Source organism: Quercus lobata, chromosome 2, assembly GCF_001633185.2.
Source record: "Quercus lobata isolate SW786 chromosome 2, ValleyOak3.0 Primary Assembly, whole genome shotgun sequence".
In the NCBI taxonomy this organism is placed as follows: domain Eukaryota; kingdom Viridiplantae; phylum Streptophyta; class Magnoliopsida; order Fagales; family Fagaceae; genus Quercus; species Quercus lobata.
Window position 1 is genome coordinate 25,261,154 of NC_044905.1, and position 19,806 is coordinate 25,280,959.

Sequence of the window (19,806 nt, forward strand, 5' to 3'; positions counted from 1 at the left end):
TTAAATTGAGTAATAAATTACCACTTATAATTTATTATAAAAGTGGTGTGACTTATCACATTCTTATACTAAAAGTTATCAATCCGTTGAGTTTCAAATTTCTTCCCAATGAAAATAAGTTGCGTGCGTTACGTTGACCATTCAAAAGGCAGGGAAAATGAGAGATTACTTACTATAGTATAATATAATATAATATTATAGATTTATAGATATATATAGTAACCAAAACTAGACGATGCTCTCTCTGTCATGTTGACCATCTAAAAGAAACAAGCAAAATACTAAAGCAGCCCCGCCTGAACTCTCTCTCTCCCTTCCTCCGCCGTGGATCACAGGTCTGTGTCTCATACCATCCTTACTTTATTATGCTTTTTAAAATTCTTTCCACACTATCTATATATATATGTATACTCAGAAAACTAAACTTGTTTGTTTGTTTGTTCCCTGCAGCAGCAAATTGAGATTAAAAATTTTTGATATTGGTTTAGTGTAGTAGCTAGATCAGATAGTGCCTTCCCCATGTTTGAACTGAATCAAAGATGAGAGGACCCCAAAGCCCCATTGAGCCCAGGCACCGACTCTCTACTTCAACAAGGTCAGCTTTCCTTTCCTTCCTTTTTTTTCTTTTCTTATTGTACTAGTACTTTGTACTGCTGCCACAGTTATTAAATGCTACTAGGATTTCCTTAAACTGACTGATTTTTCTGCTCTACTTGCTACTCTAGTTCTCATTGTATACACTACAAGATTTTAGTACTGGGTCTTTGTTTGTTTGTTTGTTTTTTTTTTTTTTTTGATAAGTAGTACTGGGTCTTTGTTTTTTGTGGTACTTTTCTTGTTTTTAACGTTTTGGTCATAATTCTGTGGTTAGGTAGATATGGTGTATCCACTTCGTTTGTCATTGTTTTTGAGTTCCACTGTGTTATTTTTTTTTTCCCAAAGATGCATTTCTGTGTTCTGATTTAGCTTCCCAGCTTCCCCAATTGTTTTGATTAAGGGGCTTTAGTTTGGTTGGGGGCTGAGGCTGACCCACCCAGTAAGCGATTGTTTTAACTACAAATTCTACTCTAGCTCCGAGTGCTTCCTTTTGCAGCATTTGCTTCAATCAAGTTGAAAGTACACTTCTACATGGAACTGTAGATTATATACTAAGATGCTTACTGGGTGTTTGCCTTATTGTGCTTTGGTTGTTTGTTCCAACTTTCGATAAATTACCATTACATCTGTGTAGGTTTTTCTTGGCCTATGTGTTTCCTCAATCATTTTTGTTTATATGATGAACTTGTTGTAGGATTACAAGTTTGCCTTTGGAGTTGAGAATATGGTTGAGGTTTGCCATGTGAAACTGTAGTGATTGTTTGTGGACTTTTGTACTACATGGAGCTCAATATAATAAGAAATAAGCTACACCCAGGAAATTAGTGGAAAAAGTCTAGCAACTAGAGTTAGTTATGGAAGCTCGGTATGATTTGCAGAATGTCGAGAATAAAATTCAAGTTCTGGTGTGGTAGCCTTCTCAATGGAGTTCAGCAATGTGGGCTTGGAGAGGATTCTATATGTTGGAGATTGAGCAGGAGTCACAACTCTGAGATGAAAGTTACTTGTGTTATGCAATTCGATAGTAGAAGTTTTCTTGGAGAAATAATTGGAGTACAGGGGTCTCTCTTGTGTAAGTGATTACATTCCATGTACTAGGGTCACACCTTGCACTTTTTTCAATAAAATTACTTATCAAAAAAAGAAAAAAAAAAAAAAGAGTGTAGGGGTTCCTACAAACTTTATTGTGTGGACTGCAGTATTGAGCACACTGATGCTGGACAGCCTTGAAATCTAAGTGAATAGAGGGCTGTCTTGCAAGGACTGTGTTGAGAAGTGAGGTAGATTTAGGGAAGGGGAATAGAAGCTTAGGTGGTATATGAAGATGTGAAATTGATGCAGGAAGCGCGTATACCTTTTTAATTTAATTTAATTTTAGAATTCTTATTTTTATTAGTCATTTGTATTTTGTTTCAGCTCTAATCAGTTAATCCAGTTATTAGTTTATTTAATTTCCTATAGTTAAGGTTACATTTATAATTTAATAATTGGCCTTCCAAAGTTAACTAGAATTAGGGTTTAGTCCTAGTACTCTATATAAGCATATTACGTACTCCTATGGAGACGTGTTTGCTTGATTAATTAAAATTCTCTTGGAATTTTTTTCCAATTTTATGATGCTTACTCCTAAAGTTATGTATCATTTAGTTTTTTGTTCCTCAAATTTGTTGTTGCATCCGTTTTGGTCTTGTCCTGTGTCAGAAATAATTTGAGTTTGTTGGAAATCAGTATAGTAAAGAAGATGTGATGGCTGCTGAGAATTACTGGAAGGGGGAAGGAAACAATTGCTGAGAATATTGGCAAGAACAAAAGAGGGTAGAGAGAAAATTAGGTAGGAGGAGGGAGGGAGGGAATTCCTAGACTCAATTTCAATAGATTCCATTACTACCAAAGTGTTACATATTACATCCTTTTATACCAAACGTCACTTCCTAAGGGAGTGTTGGAGATTTTAATGATAATTGACCGAGACAGCTCACTTTAGGATTATTTAAGCATCAGCTAAGGGCTAGAGGCAGCCACCTTTCTTTGCCATTAAGTTGCTTCATAGCAAACTACTTCAATTCCGAGAATTAGCTTCTGTTTTACCTAAGGGTAGGAACCTATCAACTAAAAAAATAAAAAAGAGAGAAAGAATTAGAAATTAGATAATAATTAATCTACCAAAGTCCTTAAAAACAGACTATCATGTTAAGTTTAATTTACTCTAGAGAAACTCTTCAAAATAGGTTGCTGGAGTCATTTATGCTAGCTTCTGGTTTTTTTCTCTTCACATTTCTAGTATTTGATGTGAATGAAAGAGAATTGTACTTGATAATGGCTTACTTTAGCATTTACAAGATGTACAGTATAAATAGAAGGTGTAGACAACTTTAAAGGGAAGAAAATAAACTCCTATAACAGTTACATACAACTATGAATGGCTGGAATTAAGGAAGTAAATGAGGAGAATTTGAATTTGAATAGAGCTGGAATTGAGGCCTTGATTTGTCACTTAACATCCCCCTTAAAAATGGGTAGCCAGGACTGCATTGTCAGTTTGTCTCAAAGATAGAGAAATCGAGAAGTAGCCAACCTGTTTGTGAAGATATCATCATTTTGGTTATCTGTGCGAACAATTTGTAATTTGAGAACACCAGAGTTTGAGATGCTTATGAACAAAAAGGTAATCAAGTTTAAATATGTTTTGTTTAAGCGTGAAAAAAAGATTGGCAGCGACACGTGTGGCACTGACATTATCACAGTATAAGTGAGAAAGTAATAATAGTGGGATGTGAAGTTCACTAAGTAGGGAGCGAAGCCATATATTCTGCAACTATACATTCAAGTGCACTGTATTTGGCCTCTGAACTTGACTTGACTATGGTGGGTTGTTTCTTGCAAGACCATGAAAGGAGATTAGGTTTATCTACTGTATGGGTTGGTGATTCAGAAAGTTTACATTTGTGATCTCATATATCTATCTACATGATTTTTCAGTGCACTGATTATGGAATTCAGCTAGTTGATTGTGTTGCAATCAGAAATATCTTCAAACCTCAATAATCAATATCATAAACTTTGCTGTGGCCATTTGAATTATTGCTATTCCTATTGTTGCTTGTTGGGCTCTCTTCACTTGCCTTTTGTACATGCATTAATTTGGTTTGGACCTTCTTGTTACAGTGAAGAATCTAACAAAAGAAAGCCTCAAAGAAGTAAAGCTTTTAAAGATGTTGCAAGGGCCCTCCGTATTTCCGTCCAAGATAGGAATTTAAATTGCAAACCTACATTGAAACTTGTGTTGGTGGTTATTGTCTTGGGAGCCTTTTTGACGTTCTTCCACTCTCCAGCAATTCATAATACAGATCATTTATCCAATTCTGTGTCTCGGTATGCATTACTCACCTAGTTTTCACTTCTGACTACCATGTTTAGTTTACTCTTTGGCGGTTTCTTTCTTGAAATTGAGGTTTTCTAGAACTACAATTTCATTTAAAAAAAAAAATTATTTTACAACAGACTATTAATTGCTCATCCCTCCTTTTCTGGAACTGCAATTGTCACCTAAATTGTCATTCACTATTAAGCAAAGAGCATTTTATTGTAATATTTCTCTTCACATCATCTTGAAGAAGTTTGCTGCTTGCAGGGAAACTTTTGTAGACAGCTGGATAAGAGACAGTGCTGCTACACAATATGTATCAGTTTTAGAAATTGACTGGGATCAAATTGAAAAAATTATTGAGAAGCTAATTGATAGGAATGAGTATCAGGGACTTGGCTTGTTAAACTTTAATGAAAGTGAGATTGATCACTGGAAGCAGCTGATACCGGATGCTGAGCATGTTAATCTGCACCTGGACTATGTGTCAAGCAACATAACATGGGAATCCTTATATCCCGAATGGATAGATGAAGAAGAAGAATTTGAGGTTCCTACTTGTCCTTCTCTACCCAGGATTAAAGTTCCTGGAAAACCACGGATTGATCTTGTTGCAGTCAAACTTCCCTGCAACAAGTCAGGGAGCTGGTCCAGAGATGTGGCTCGTTTTCACTTGCAGCTTGAAGCGGCAAGGATTGCTGCCTCTTCCAAAGGGAATCATCCAGTGCGTGTGCTTATTGTGTCTGATTGCTTCCCAATCCCAAATCTCTTCAATTGCAAGGAACTTCTCACACATGAAGGGAATGTGTGGCTCTTTCAACCCAACCTGAATACATTGAGAAATAAGCTGCAGCTTCCAGTTGGGTCATGTGAACTTGCAGTTCCTCTCAAGGCTAAAGGTCAGTTTGAAACCTAGTGTGTTGTTGGTTGATGTGTGAGTGTGTTTTCCCTTTCCCTCTTTGACTTTTTCTAAGTCAGTTTTTGTTGCAACAAAGAGCTGATGGTCCAGCATCTTCTATTTCCATCTTTCTTTTAGTGTATCTAGAATTTTTGAAATTGGAGGGGGGGAAGAGAGAAGAAAAGGGGGGCGGGGTGGTGGGTGTTGGTGTGGGTAGGAGAGTTGAAGGGGAGTTTTCAGATTTGTGATTAGGTTTTGCCGAGTTTTCTGAAAATGTTTTGATCAAGTACACAGGTCAACTGTATGTACATATATTCTCGGGACAGTTGCAACTTGGGAAAAAAATTGAAATGACCTCAAAAGCAAGTCTTAGGAGTTTGGGTTCTAATGATATTATTCACAAAGAGACTAGTACTTTAATATTATTTTGATGAGGTAAACCTAAATATCTAACTGGACTTAGTACTGGTAGTCAAAGAAAGTGATGCTGTTTAGATTCTTATCACTGAAACCTCCTCCATGGAGTTAGGTCCAGTGCATCTTCATTATGTCACAATTATAGAAAAATCAAGCTGAGCCAGAAAAGGAGGGAAAACAAGAGAGAAAAGATTGAAAAAAATCAGGAAGTTTTGCTTTTAGAATTAAATTGGTCTTGTCATTTCCAACAGGCTTGTAGCCCTGATTGACACCTACTCCTTTGTTCTTGTGCCATGTTCTTGACCCCCTCCCCCCCCACCCAAAAAAAAAAGGGTTCTTGTAATTGCAAAATACTTGAGTGTGAAACTAACCTATTCTTTATAAACAGAAAACTTTTACTCAGAAAGAGCACACCGAGAAGCATATGCCACAATCCTGCATTCTGCGCATGTATATGTTTGTGGGGCTATCACTGCAGCTCAGAGTATCCGCATGGCTGGTTCAACACGAGATCTTGTGATACTTGTTGATGAAACAATTAGTGAATATCACAGAGGAGGATTGGAGGCTGCTGGGTGGAAGATCCATACAATTCAAAGGATCAGGAACCCAAAAGCTGAAAAGGATGCATATAATGAATGGAACTACAGCAAATTCCGTCTTTGGCAGTTGACAGATTATGACAAGATCATTTTCATCGATGCTGACCTGCTCATTCTAAGGAATATCGATTTCCTGTTTGAGATGCCAGAAATAACTGCCATAGGAAATAATGCTACTCTGTTCAACTCAGGAGTTATGGTGGTTGAACCATCAAATTGTACATTCCGGCTGCTAATGGATCACATCAATGAGTTTGTGTCCTATAACGGTGGGGACCAGGGGTATCTGAATGAAGTCTTCACATGGTGGCACCGGATTCCCAAACATATGAACTTCTTGAAGCACTTCTGGGAAGGCGATGAGGTGGAGAAGAAGGAGATGAAAACTCGTCTCTTTGGGGCTGATCCTCCAATCCTTTATGTCATCCATTACCTGGGTAACAAGCCATGGCTTTGCTTCCGGGACTATGACTGCAACTGGAATGTGGACATTTTGCAGGAGTTCGCCAGTGACGTTGCACATAAAAGGTGGTGGCAGGTGCATGATGCCATGCCAAAAAATTTGCAGAAGTTTTGTTTGCTCAGGTCTAAGCAAAAGGCGGCATTGGAATGGGATCGGAGGCAAGCGGAGAAAGGGAATTACACCGATGGTCATTGGAAAATTAAGATAAAAGACAAGCGTTTAAAGACATGTTTTGAGGATTTCTGCTTCTGGGAGAGCATGTTATGGCACTGGGGTGAAGCGAATTGGACAGATAATGCTACTGTTGCTCCAGCCCCACCTGCAATTACTACCAAATCTCTATCTTCTTTGTGACTTATACTTGTTTTTCCTCATACTTCAACATCTTTTACTTTTAGTTCAAGAAATATCAGGTTTATTGACTATCATCATCATGTATTTCATTTTATACAAATTCTTTTATAGTAGACTTTATATTAAACTATTTTATTTATTTATTTATTTTAATATACATGTTTTCCATCTGGTGGCAAAGTTCTGTGTACCTTGAATTGAATGCATTTTGAAGCTCAATTCCTTGGTATAATGATTTCAGTCCATACTCTACTCATCTTGACGATGGAATGGATAGGTGACAAGTTTGATTGTTTGTTATTTTTGTTTTTAATAATTTTAAATAGGTTAGGTGACAAGTTAACTAAGCCTGTGTTTTTTCTATATAAAAAAAAAAAAACTAAGCATGTGATCATCTATTATCCAATCCTATGGTATGGAATAGTAAATTCTAACACGAAATTACTCAATTGAGCATATTTGTTAAAGAAGCAAGTTGTCAAGTTATGAGATGAGAAGCGGCTGAGTGAATTCAGTTCCAGCAACCGTTACCTTTTGAAGGGATATTATTACGGCCAATAATAAATTATTAAAAAGATGTCCAATTTTTTTTTTTTTTTTAATTTTATATTTTTATAAAATTTTTTCCCTATTGGGTCACATGATTTTTGGGTTAATGAGATTTTTTTTTTACGAAACGGGTTAATGAGAATTGAGAGGGTTATAGGAATTTTTTTTTTTTTTTGGAGAAAATAATAATGTTTTATTAGTAGTTGTTAAAAATAGCTTTGTCATGAAATTATTTTGGAGAATAGCTTTTCTTTGAATATATATATTTTATTATTAGGCATTAAAATTTTAAAACTGTGTATTGTAAACACTAAGGAAACACAATTCCAGTGCAAAATTTTAAAAGTTTATAAATGCTTCAAAACATGATGTTTTAAGAGAGATTAATCTCCAAAATATAATTTTCTTACAATATAATACAATAGTAGGAGTATTTTTAATAAATAAAAATAAAAATAAAAATAAAACAATAATAATATTATTATTTCAATTCCAAAAAAACCCAGGAATGAGGATGGGAATTAGGAATAGGGATTCACACAGATTGAAACGACGTCGGTTGGGATTGGCTCACTGCTCACAACATTAGGAAACAGAGAAGATCATCATCATCATCAGCGAGCGGGTGGCATTAGTGCATTAGCACTAGCAGCACAGGCAGTGAGAGTGAGAGTGAGAGTGAGATTGAAGTGATATAGAGAGAATTGTTTATTTGAAATTTGAAAGACAGACAGACAGAAATGGAATCAATAACAAGATGCTCTCCTGCGTCTACTATTTCTTTTATTAGCTTCCACAAGCAGAAGCAGAGGTCCAATTTCAACTTCTCATTCCCATTTTGTTATAGAAACTTCTTCTTCAAGTCCCATACTACTACTACTACTACTACTAATAATAATAATAATATAATTTATGCCCGTAACAACCGCAACACAACCTCTTCAGAATCCGACCCTGTTCTCCAACCAACCATTATTCAACAAGTTTTATTGGATCACGACGACGACGACGACTTTCAACATGGTATATTGACTTACTTTCTTTCATTCTCAATTATTTACTTTACTTAACTAATTCTTCCTTGTTTGTTTGTAGAGGATGAATCCTTGGATGATGATTATTTTCAAGACGAGGACGATTATGATGCCGATGCTCAACTCTATGTAAGCTCTCTCTCTCTCTCTCTCACTTCTCAATTTTTTATTTTTATTTTAATCTAATGAAGTTGTTGTTAATTAAGTACTCACTGAGAATTATTATTATTATTTTGTGAAATAAGGTTGGGGATGGAGTTGGAGGGGGTGGAATTTCTCTGGCTGGGACATGGTGGGATAAAGAAGCGTTAAGGATAGCCGAAGAGGTGTCTCTATCATTTGATGGTGATCTCCAAATCTATGCCTTCAAAACTACTTTAAATTCCACCATTCAACTCCGCATTGACAAGCTCTCTAATAAGTAATCTATCTATCTATCTATCCATCTTATCAATTATAAAGTCTCATTCTACTTGAATATTTTGTCATCTTTAATTAAAAGAGTGGATGTTGATTGTTGAGTTCTTTGAATCATTAGTGGTGTCAATCCGATAAATGTTGTGATGTCATGCTTGTATCCCATCAATTATATGTCTGTTAGTGTTGACACACGGAGCTTTATCTCTAATACCAATGATTGTTTTCTTACTCTAAACATCAATCTAGAAAACTAAGTCTGCTTTTATCAGATGCCATGATGTCAAGTTTCTTTTTTGTATATTGTATTCATGATCCAATCCGCAAGACCCATGATTGAGAATATTGCTCTGGACAAATCTGGCTTAATTAAATTTAAGTTGATGCGATGAAGTTTTTCTTGCAAAAAATGGTGATATCTTGAGTTCAATAGATCCGTGGAAACTGTTTTTCTTTCATTGATTTTTCATGTATAGGCAAGTATGTTGTAGAAGTTCTACTTCTTTCATGCAAATGCCAATTCTTTCCCGCACATTACTCCTATTATTTTTATAACTTTATGAGACTTCTCTGCTATATATTTTTATTCTTCATAGTTTTCAGCATGCCAATGTGCAAATTTAAAGTAAGTTGTGGGTTTGGATTGGTTGATAAAGATGAGATTCAAAAAATACCCATAGCCCCAAATGGTTGGGCTGTACAGAAAAAGAATTATTTGTGAAGTTAAATTCTGTCTCATCTTTCAATTAGGAGATTGACACAATTTTTCCTACCTTTGAGGGATTTGACGGAAGGGAGTAGTTTCATGCAGACAATTGGTCCGAGAAAGGAGAAAGGTGCATAAAATTTATAAAAAAAATTATCAAAGTATGTTTTAAGGCTCTAAACAAACTCAACTGGTGGGCTTTGACTAAAATGATACTTCTTCTCACAAGGGTGGTGGGTGGAGGGTGAGGTTGTGAGTTTAGAACTCACTATGTGCATGTGTAACGTATCAATAAAAAGAAGACCGTAATCAAACTTAAGCCTTTTGACTTTGTGTCAAAGGTGTATGAGTGTATCAGGCCAAATTCATTTTATTTTTCCATTTAAATTGTTCTTATATGTAATTGATGAGATTTTTTTTTTTTTTTGTTAAAAAAAAAAAAAAAAATTTTAATATGATCAGATTTTCTTGCTAAATGTAACTTTCTATAAATCATGCATGCCTTTTGCTTAATAATAAAAGCTTCTACAGCTTTAACTCAATGTGATTTGCAGGTCTGGTTCCCCCAGTATGGAAGATATTGAAGCCTTTTCTGTAACCTATAGAGCACGTTTAGATGAAGCACAGCTCAATAAATCTATTCCTGACAATATATCTTTGGAGGTATCTGTTTCCCAATTGTTTTCATTTTTTAGTGTTAATTTGGGTGGGGGAGACTCAACTCTACAACGTAGAAACCTTAAATTTAATTTATGGGTGTAGATGTACCTAGCTGTGTGCTTGACATGTAGGCCTGTCTTTGATAGATCAAATGATCAATTATATTATTTGAGATGTGTTGTTTGTTTCAAACTCTTTTCAAGATTGAAAGTTAATATAGGTGAATCTATAATAATAACTATTGGTAATGTGTTGGATGTAGAAGAACTAGCGGCTATTTTTGGTTGTAAGATGTAAACCCACCTATAAAATATTTGAGTTGTCATTTGGTTGTCCTTTCAAATCAACAGGAGTATAGGATAATGTAACTTAAGAAATAGAGAGAAAGTTGGCAACCAGGAAAAAACTTTATTTATCCAAAAGGAGCTAGGATTGCTTACCGAAAAAGAGCACTTTGTCTTGCTTATCAACTTATTTTCTCTCTTTTCCCTTTGCTTGTTGGTATAATTAATGGACTTGAGAAATTGCAATTTGACTGTCTTTGGGGTGGCTTTGGTGATGAGTTCAATATCGTTAATTAGAAGACATTTTGCATGCCTATTCAATTTCGGGGAGTTGGGTGTCAAAAAGCTGTTGCCTTTTGACAATACCTTGTTAGAGGAAAATATTTTAGGATTATGTAGTGGAAAGGGAGTAAGGGACCATCTTTGGAGGAGGGTCAGTAAAAGTATGTTTTTGTGGGGAGGGTGGTATTCTAATGAAGTTTGTAGTTCTTATAAGACAAGTTTGTTGGAACATATTAGGGTTGGCTGAGAAAATTTCTCCAAATTTATTAGATTTGATGTGGGGAAATGATTCTCTATTCTTTTTTGGTGTGACCTACAAAAAAAAAAAAAAAAAAATAATAATAATAAAGGAATGAGATGGATAAATTATAAAGGAATGGATCATTTATTGCTTCATTGTGATATTGCTTGAAAATGATAAACAATGGTATTCCATTTGTGTGGGATTTTTTGGCTTATACCTAGAAGGGTGGTTTCTTTGTTGTTTTTGTTGGAAGGGACGCTTTGGAAGGCATTGTAGTAATATTATTTGGAACATAATTCTCCTAAGCACTTTGTGGTGTATTTGGAGGAAGAGAAACACTCAAAGCAAGGGTGCAGGAGTTTGGTGTTAGAATTGAAGCATTTGTGTTTATGTAATCTATTGATGAGGGACATTGTACACGTCATTAAAAGATTTTGATTTTGATTTTTTTTTTTTCACTTTCAAAAATTTCTAGAATGGGGTTTTATTTTCTTGTTTTTGAGAATTTTAGTCAAAATTGAGTCCTTATAAGGTAGGATATTGATTAGAATCTTTTTGAAAATATTTTTCCTTGGAAATTAAGTTTTCTAGAGCACTTTAATTGGTGACTAAGTTGTAAAATGAAATTTATGTCTCTTATCAATAAAGATTCTAGTCTTTTGCTCTCTATTTGCTTGGTGGATTCCATATTTTTACTGTGTCGATTAGGTGTTCTTATGGTCTAGTCATGCACTAAACCTTCTCTTACATGTGACTTCAAGTGGTATCATAGCCTTGATAAGCTTAATGTGGTGGCCAAATGAGTAAGCTTATAGCAATACTTTGCAACGACGATCAAGCAATGTAGGCCATTCGAGCTATGCTGAAAGTTCAGAAGGCTGTTACAATCCAATGAGTGTTAAGATTTTCTTGTTGATCCTAGGATTTACGCTAATAAGAATTGTGGAAGCAATGGGAAAAATCATACTAGAGATTTCTCTTGCAATTAGCCAATTTGTAGATGGATTGCTATATACCAAAAAAAAAAAAAAAAAAAAAAATCCATCCTCAGATGGGATATTCGTAAATGGGATTTCATTTAGTGGATTCTTGATTTGGAAAATTATTTTGATTATCGTGAGATTCATGAAAAGCAAAAGTGAGACTTGTATCAAATAAATTAGAGAGTAATGTGGCTAATGGTGGAATGACATGCAAGATTATAAGTGTTTCAACTATTAAGGTAAGCACGAAATTCCTTCTTGGTAAAGAATGCAAATGATTTTAGTTGGTATTTTTTCCTGTGAATATTATGTTATGTTACATTATACAAGTGATGATTATAGATATGAATACATATTATGGGGATTGTATTGAAAATTGCGTCACCTGACCCCCAAAACTAGATTATTGGCCAAAACACATGATAATGAGCTTTATGTACAACCATCAAGAGGAGATATTGTTTTGGAATTAGACATTTTAAAGCCAGATGTTGAAGAAAATATTGAAAAGGTTGAACAAGATCAATTTTTACAAGAAGTTAATGAACTGAAAGTTGAAGATAGTAGTTTCTAAGAAGTTGAAGAGATAAAAAAGGAATGATGGATGCTTTTGAGAAAATTGATGAAAATTATGTTGTAGCTAAAGATCCATTAGGTCAACATTGTCGAGAAAATTATTGAAGATGTTACTAAATTCAAATTAGATGATTACAAGTATCAAGATCCCATTATATTTCATTGGAACATATTGATTTCATTGGAGTTAAAAGATTCGATTTGGCTATTAATTCTTATTTGGTGAATCTTGTCAATTGCATGAAAATATAGGAAAATAGATTTCAAGTTGCATTATTAGTTCAACTTTTGAGAGAAGACAAACATTACAATATTCGAAATATTTTGGCATGGAAGTTTCCAAAATCCAAATATTGAGTGTTAACTTGAGGGCAAATTTTTTTTCCAAGCGGAGGAGTTTGTCTTAGGACATTTTACACATCATTGGAAGATTTTTATTTTTAATTTTTGTAATCTTCAAAACTTTCTTGATTTTTATTTCTTGTTTTTGAGCATTTTAGTCAAAATTGAGTTCTTCTGGTAGGCTATTGGTTAGAATCCTTTTGAGAATATTCTTCCTTGGAAGTTTTGGAGCATTTCAAGTTGTAAAATGGAATTCAAAAGTCTCCTATCAATAAAATTCCAGTATATATAGATATTTTTTTATTTTTTGTTAGGAACCTAGAGGTTTCTAATGGGGATGGGTATGAACTGTAAGGGGATTGATGAGAATTGTAAGGAAATTGACTTAATTTGAGGGGGTAGTCACCCTCCACACACATAGAGAGAGAGAGAGAGAGAGAGAGAGAGAGAGTAGCTCTAATGTCATTCGCTCACATGACTCAAGATAATTGGCTAGTTAATTCAACATGTGCTCTATGAATTAAATCATGTGTTAAATGAGCTACATGTGCTCAAATCCTAACGAACTCATCCTAATCATAATCTCAACCAACTAGCTAACTACCTAACTAAAGGAATTATAACAATTATTTGATATTCCTAACATTTTCTTGGTGTATTCTAGATCTCTACCTCATGGATTTTCTAGTTGTTTTTAAGGTTTAGTAATGCACTAACTCCTCTTGGTATCACACTGTGTCATCTATACAATTGGATGGCTCTCACTAGTTTTTTCTCTTCCTCAAATTTGTTGGTGTTTGCTGGTATGATAAAATTAGAGATATTCTTTCTAGGTGTTTCTTTTTATATATCTCCCTAGTAATAGGGTTACAAATTACAATCCTTTTTCAGTTTTTTAAAAATGTATCTCTTACCATATATAACATAGCAAAAGCAACCCTCCATGTTTGCAAAATATCAACTTGGTAAAAAACAATCATTATCTCATCTATAAAATGTTTAAATTTCAAGGTTTTTTTTTAAAAAAAAATTACAATTTTAAAATTGCACTCAAAACATCTGTTTATAGGTCAGTTACTAAATAATATCCAATTTACACGAAATTGGCATGCATGTTAAGAATAAAGAGAACATGTAATTATTTGGTGGGATTTTCAAAATATTAATTCCGTCAAAAGTTATAAATGGTGTAAGATTAACATATACTTACACCAAGTGAACTATATGTAAATCAAGAAAGAACATTATTTTAAATTTTTGGATCTTAAGTTACCTGTCTCCTCTTAGGTGTCATCTCCTGGTGTCGAAAGGGTAGTTCAGATTCCACATGAGCTGGATCGGTTCAAGGATCGGCCTATGTATGTGAAATATGTCGATGAGGTTACAGCAAATGGTTCATCAGCAGAAAGTGATGGTGTTTTTAGGCTAATTTCTTTTGACATGGAGAGTAAATGTTGCACCTGGGGTTTAGCGGATGTGAAAAAAAATAGAGAGAAGGCAGGGAAAGGAAGACCACTTAGCAGGAAACAAAGGGAGTGGCGTTTGAGCACATCATTTGATTCCTTACGTTTAGTTCGATTGTATTCTGATATTTAATTTTTTTTTGTTTTGTTTTGTTCTTTTTAATTACTTTTCTCCAAAATCATGTGCCTCTGTAGAAACTCCAGAAGTATGCACGCTTACACAGCATTGTAGATGAATACACCTTTACAATTAAAAAGTTATCTTTCTCAATTTGCCATTTCTGCCACAATCCTATCTCCAAAATAATGAGTTGCAAAATTGTTATGTTACTGTAAACATAACATATTACTAAACTTGTTTATTTACTTCAAATATATTAATAACTTCTGTTTATTTGTTCTGACACACACACACAAAAGAAAATAAGAGAAAAAGAGAGATATTAGGGCTAGGTGTTGGAGAAGCCATCTGGGTCAATGTTTGAAGAGGTTTTGACCTTGATAAACTCCTTAGAGCTTGAAACATTTTCTTCATCTCCTTGCCTAGTTCAAGGAAAAGCTAATAGTAGATAAGGGTTTCTGATACCATAGAGTTTTCAGAAAGTAGAAATTTGGTATGATCTTGTTCTGAGATTGGCACTGAAGTCAAGCAGGGATGCTGTGTTAACCGAGAGTGATTTTGAGTGTGAAAGTTCATTTTTCCAAACCCAAGTGAATGGTGCAAGAGTAGCTGTAATGTCTTCAGTGATACCATGGGAGCCATTTTGAAACTAGTCTTTGAACAAGATGAATCAGATGTCCTTTCTACTAGTTGGAATCAAGGTATGACTACACTGTTGAAACTAGCCACATGCTAGGTGATAGGTCAAGGCTCACAGTGCTTGCTGTTGTTCCTTGACCAAATTGGATATATTTGATATGTCTGGCTGCATAACTTAGATAAGTTAATTGTGGTAGTATTTGTATTTTTACTTAATATGACAGCAGAGCTGCATTTTTTACCTCTACTTTTGGGTAGCATTGAAGTTCATCTTATTGTTTGGGTCAGGCTTGGCTGTGCTATATCATTATTGTTATGGCATGTACAATACTACTTAAGATATATTGCTGATTCAGAAGGTTCTTACAAATGGTAAACAGATCTGGTCACAAGTCATTTTTTAATACGTATACATGTATATAACTCAAACTTGAAAAGAAGGAAACATTGTTCTTTAATTGTAGCAAACTATTTAAAAAGTCATACAATTGCTGTTTATTTATCTTTGGTTTTAAAAATAATTTATGCATGAAAACTATCTATTAGGAGAGGGGCGACATAGTTATGGTTAATATGTGAACGATGGATTTCTATTTTTAATTCATGTATCTTTTCCTAATTGTCTCAAAAGGTTTAGAATTTGTCATAGTTTTGTTATCTAGGTGAATATATTTATTTCTTTTCTTGTAATTTATCTTTTGGCTTTGATCAAATATACCTACCTGACCTTAAAGAGTTTATGTACTTGACATCAATCTGCCTGGTTTAATTTTTAAGGTTTAGTGAGTTTAGGTTTATAGATGAAATTATATGTAACTCAAATGTGATGATGATGCTAAAAAAAAGGCATGAAGTTAAAATCCATTTGTCTCCGTACTTTCAGCTTGGAGGTATTCCCCTATTTAAATCTTGACGATAAAGTAATTTTTTGGGTTCTACTTCTAGATACAATCCGTGTGTGTGATTAATCTATCTTTGTCTTTCATTTTCTCTAGGAATGTGTGAGTTACAGCAATGAGAGGGGGATGACATATCTAGTCCGACATCATTGTTTCATTATCCACTATGTTGGGTCAACATTTGAATCATCTACTTTTTTATCTTTTTGTTAAATGGAATCATATACTTTTTATCTTTTTGTTAAATGCTGGTTCTCAATTCTTCCATTATTCATTTGAATCTTGAACCAAATGATAAAATCTCTTTTAAAATAGTAAGACAATTTGGTGATAAGATGTCTCATTGACTATACTTTTGTTTGGTACCTTTATATTAGTTTCTGTTAATGTTAATTGAATTGCTTTTGTATTAATTTCATCAGTGTGCTCTCCCACAAATTAAGATTAATCTTTCAAGTATGCTTTCTTTATTGCTAAAACCAAACAATTTTCATCTTTTTGTTCTAAATTTCTGTCATAGTAATGACAATCGAATGGAATATAGAGATGTGATAATTAATTAGGATCCATTTGGTTGAGCTAAAAATCAAATTATCATCTTAATGAAGAGCATAGATTCGTTAAAAGCTGATAAGTGATAACACAAAGAAGCATAAGAGGTTGAATGGTTGGGGACCTGTGGACCACAAGGCACAAACTTGTTGATTCTTTATAGGGCTTATGATGCTAATACTATGCTTTATGTATACCATCTTTTGTAAATTTTTTGGAAAAAGTTGGTTGTCAGCCCCTCCACTGTGTATACCAGATTTAAAAATTAATAGTCAGCCACAGACTATATCTTTACAGTTTACACTATAGTCCAAGGTGCCCCACAAATTAGTGCATGTGTCATTGGGAGGAAACATATCCACACACACACACTCCAAACTGTTTGATCTTTCTGTTTGATTTTCACCAAGCTCCTCACAACATTCATTATTGTCCACTTTGGTTTTGCAAGGACCCCTTTAAATTCTGAAATGAATGATGACTTCTCAGGAAACTATTAACTGCTTAACAATCAATTTCACTGAAATGTCTACAGATATAAAGGGTTTGACAGCTCCATAGCACAGTGACATGGCATGCCATAATTGTTAGTTAATTATTATTTATTTATTTATTTTAAAGAGTGGATAAAAAGAATTACAATGCCTTGATTGTTTTGAAGGATGTAACTCTAGATTCTTACAAGTTACAAGACAAATTTGTTGGACTGCATATTGAAATGGATTATCGATTCGGCCAAACTGAGATTATGAGATGTAACCTTATTTGTTAACTGTTCTTGGTGGAATGATTAACTATGTTTATGGTTGTGGAACTCATAATTGGTCTTCAATTTTGTTTGACCGAAAGGGTTATTTCTCTCTTTTGCTGTTTATATGGACTTTGCTCATCATCTCTCTCTTTTTATCTTTATTTTTTTGTCACTCCTTTCCCCCTTACCATCAATGTGTGCTTGACTTTCAATGTTAAAAGTTGGGTGGGTTCTCGAAAGAAAAAGATGTAAGCCAAACCAGAGCTTCCTTGGATTCTTATCCTAAACTTATATTATATTATTGTCTAGTAATCTTCTTTCGGAATTTGTGTAATTTTGTTGAAGCATGGTTTAAATTGTTCGACTCCTGATGGCCTAAAAAAAGGGGAAAATTTTTGTTACACACTTGTTATTGCATATTCTGTATACACTCAATTTGAAATCTTGTTTTGAAAACATTAAACACAATTTCATAATTTTAACTAAAATCGTATTTTCAAAACATGAGTATACAATAGAATGTGTCATGTGATAATCATTACTCTTAGGGAAAAAAAAGAAACTCATGATTCAAAATGTTGCTCTTGCTTTAGGTGTCTTTTAATTCATTAGTTTATTGTTGTTACCTTGTCATCATTCACTACTTGTTACGCTTGTAATTATCACCAAAAAAAAAAAAAAAAAAAAAAAAAAAACCTGCTTGTTATGCTTGTGGAATTAATTTTCTCTCTCTGCTATCCCAAATCATTATGGTGCAAATTGCGAAAAAGCAGACCGACTTCTCGGGGGCCAACCATTTCCTCCGATGAGGGCCACCCTGTTCTGCTTCTCCAAACAGGTTCGATACTTTCAATAAGAACAAAACCAGCTCATAACCCATACAAATGAATTTCTTCTTTTCCATTCAGTAAATGTCACAGGCACAACTTTTTTCGCAACAAATTCTATGATGAGGGTGAACAAAACTGGCACAAATAAATTATCACTTTTTCTCCATCATTCACAGGGACCACTTCAGCAATTATAGAATTTGCTACATGTTAAAAGATATACTCTCAATCAAGTCTTTCCAATTCTACTTGGTGTGAAAGCAAAGCAACTTATTTGATGTGCAAGCAAAGACATCTTAATTCTACTTCTATTGCAAGTCTTGTGTAGTCGGCCCTTGGCCATAGCAACCCCTCCTTGCTCATTGATGCAGCTGTTCTTGAGCCTTTCTAGCTGTCTTCCGGTATTCATTTGTTGTCGTTGTTCTTGGCCATCATCAGTAATTTGCAGAATTCACTTTATAGTTTGCTCAGTCTATTCGCTATCCATTTTTTTTTTCTTTTTTGGGAGAGAAAAGACCATAGTGCTTTTATTAAGTAAAGCTACTTAAATCAGCTTGAAATAGAGAAACAACTTCCAAGTTTTATAGAAAAAATTGCTCTTGTATGTATTAAAGTTTTGGATCATTCATTTTTTTGAAGACTTTAGTAGTTCCATTAATTTTTTTTTTATTTTTTATTAACTTTGGTGGACAATTTTGTAATTTATATTTAAAATAAAAATCTTAAGTATTTCATTATGAAAATGGAAAAATAATTTTATTCTATGAAAGGTCAACATTGAGCATACTTTTTATAAGTGATACGAATTTTTTTGTTGATTTTTTTTTTTTTTTACGTCTAATATATATATATATATATAAATATTTTTTTGTCTAATATATTAGATTAGAAAATTTTTGTATTTTCATTAGAGTTTAGAAGAAGATAATTTTGGATATAATATATATTAAGAAAAAATAAATAAAAATTCAGGGGATTTTTAGGGCCCACTTGATACTTACATACATAGTTCCGTCCCCAGATACTATCGAAATCACAAGGACTAAAAGCGATTTTAATCGATAAATTGTAGTATGCTTACTTCTTTAACCGTATGCGCACGTGTAGCCGCAGTTATTATACAATATCCTAAACTCTTTTGGAGCAAATCACAATGATATTAGTGCCACGATAATCACAACGCACCAAAACCTTTTTCGAGTTGAGCAATTGGAATAATTGGTGCATGCATGTTTAAAAAGGAACATCCTACAAATTTACTGCAAATGAACCTATCAGTATCGGAACTCAAAACGAAAACGAAAAAATCTTCTCTAATGAACCCCCTAATTGGCCCATTATTTAATATACTCCAAAACTTATTTATACACATACATACATACCAGTCCAAGTCTGGCCTGGTGGAGCTGCACTTTTTTGACCACATTCCCATTATATTATGATTCATGAACATGAACCGTGACCAACTTGTTTCTTTGTGCGAAAAGTTCAAAGCGCACACATTTTTTCACAATTTTTTATTATAATTGTAACGTAACAGAGTGTGATCGGTGAAGAGAAAAATAGCGAATTTATGTATAAGTAATAGTTAACCGCTTATAGTATATCATGTCAGAATTATGATAAAAAAATTGAGAAATAATTTGTGGTCTTGATACTTCTCTAACTAGAAATTATCTTTGTTTTGGTGGTGGGCTCCATTAGTAAAGTGAGGCTAATAGTGTGAGGGACTGAGAGAGCAAACGGTTAGAATAATGGACAGCCAATTTGTCATTTTTC

The 19,806-nt window shown here is 33.9% G+C and overlaps 2 protein-coding genes across 3 annotated transcripts; both read left to right on the plus strand.

Moving 5' to 3' along the window:
• Positions 1-234: 234 nt before the first annotated feature.
• LOC115975069 (putative UDP-glucuronate:xylan alpha-glucuronosyltransferase 3) lies at positions 235-6,808 on the plus strand. Of its 2 annotated transcripts, none has more exons than XM_031095709.1 (5): positions 235-335; positions 451-595; positions 3,763-3,969; positions 4,229-4,860; positions 5,665-6,808. In XM_031095709.1, exons 2-5 carry the CDS (start codon positions 540-542, stop codon positions 6,693-6,695), a joined length of 1,926 nt encoding a protein of 641 aa, XP_030951569.1. In that variant the 5' UTR covers positions 235-335; positions 451-539; the 3' UTR covers positions 6,696-6,808. The 2 variants fall into 2 exon arrangements, with proteins under 2 accessions (XP_030951569.1, XP_030951570.1); XM_031095710.1 differs by having other exon boundaries at positions 454-595.
• Positions 6,809-7,749: 941 nt separating this feature from the next.
• Positions 7,750-14,516, plus strand: LOC115975070. The gene is made up of 5 exons (XM_031095711.1): positions 7,750-8,267; positions 8,340-8,407; positions 8,524-8,699; positions 9,956-10,064; positions 14,060-14,516. Exons 1-5 carry the CDS (start codon positions 7,985-7,987, stop codon positions 14,366-14,368), a joined length of 945 nt encoding a protein of 314 aa, XP_030951571.1. The 5' UTR covers positions 7,750-7,984; the 3' UTR covers positions 14,369-14,516.
• The last annotated feature ends 5,290 nt before the right edge of the window (positions 14,517-19,806 follow it).

Bases quoted from the DNA above. Each gene is read 5' to 3' on its own strand.
- LOC115975070 (XM_031095711.1), top strand. From the start codon at position 7,985: ATGGAATCAATAACAAGATGCTCTCCTGCGTCTACTATTTCTTTTATT. The intron at 8,700-9,955 runs GTAATCTATCTA...TGTGATTTGCAG, and splicing joins ATTGACAAGCTCTCTAATAA to GTCTGGTTCCCCCAGTATGG. The intron at 10,065-14,059 runs GTATCTGTTTCC...GTCTCCTCTTAG, and splicing joins CTGACAATATATCTTTGGAG to GTGTCATCTCCTGGTGTCGA.
- LOC115975069 (XM_031095709.1), top strand. From the start codon at position 540: ATGAGAGGACCCCAAAGCCCCATTGAGCCCAGGCACCGACTCTCTACT. The intron at 3,970-4,228 runs GTATGCATTACT...TGCTGCTTGCAG, and splicing joins TTATCCAATTCTGTGTCTCG to GGAAACTTTTGTAGACAGCT. The intron at 4,861-5,664 runs GTCAGTTTGAAA...CTTTATAAACAG, and splicing joins AGTTCCTCTCAAGGCTAAAG to AAAACTTTTACTCAGAAAGA.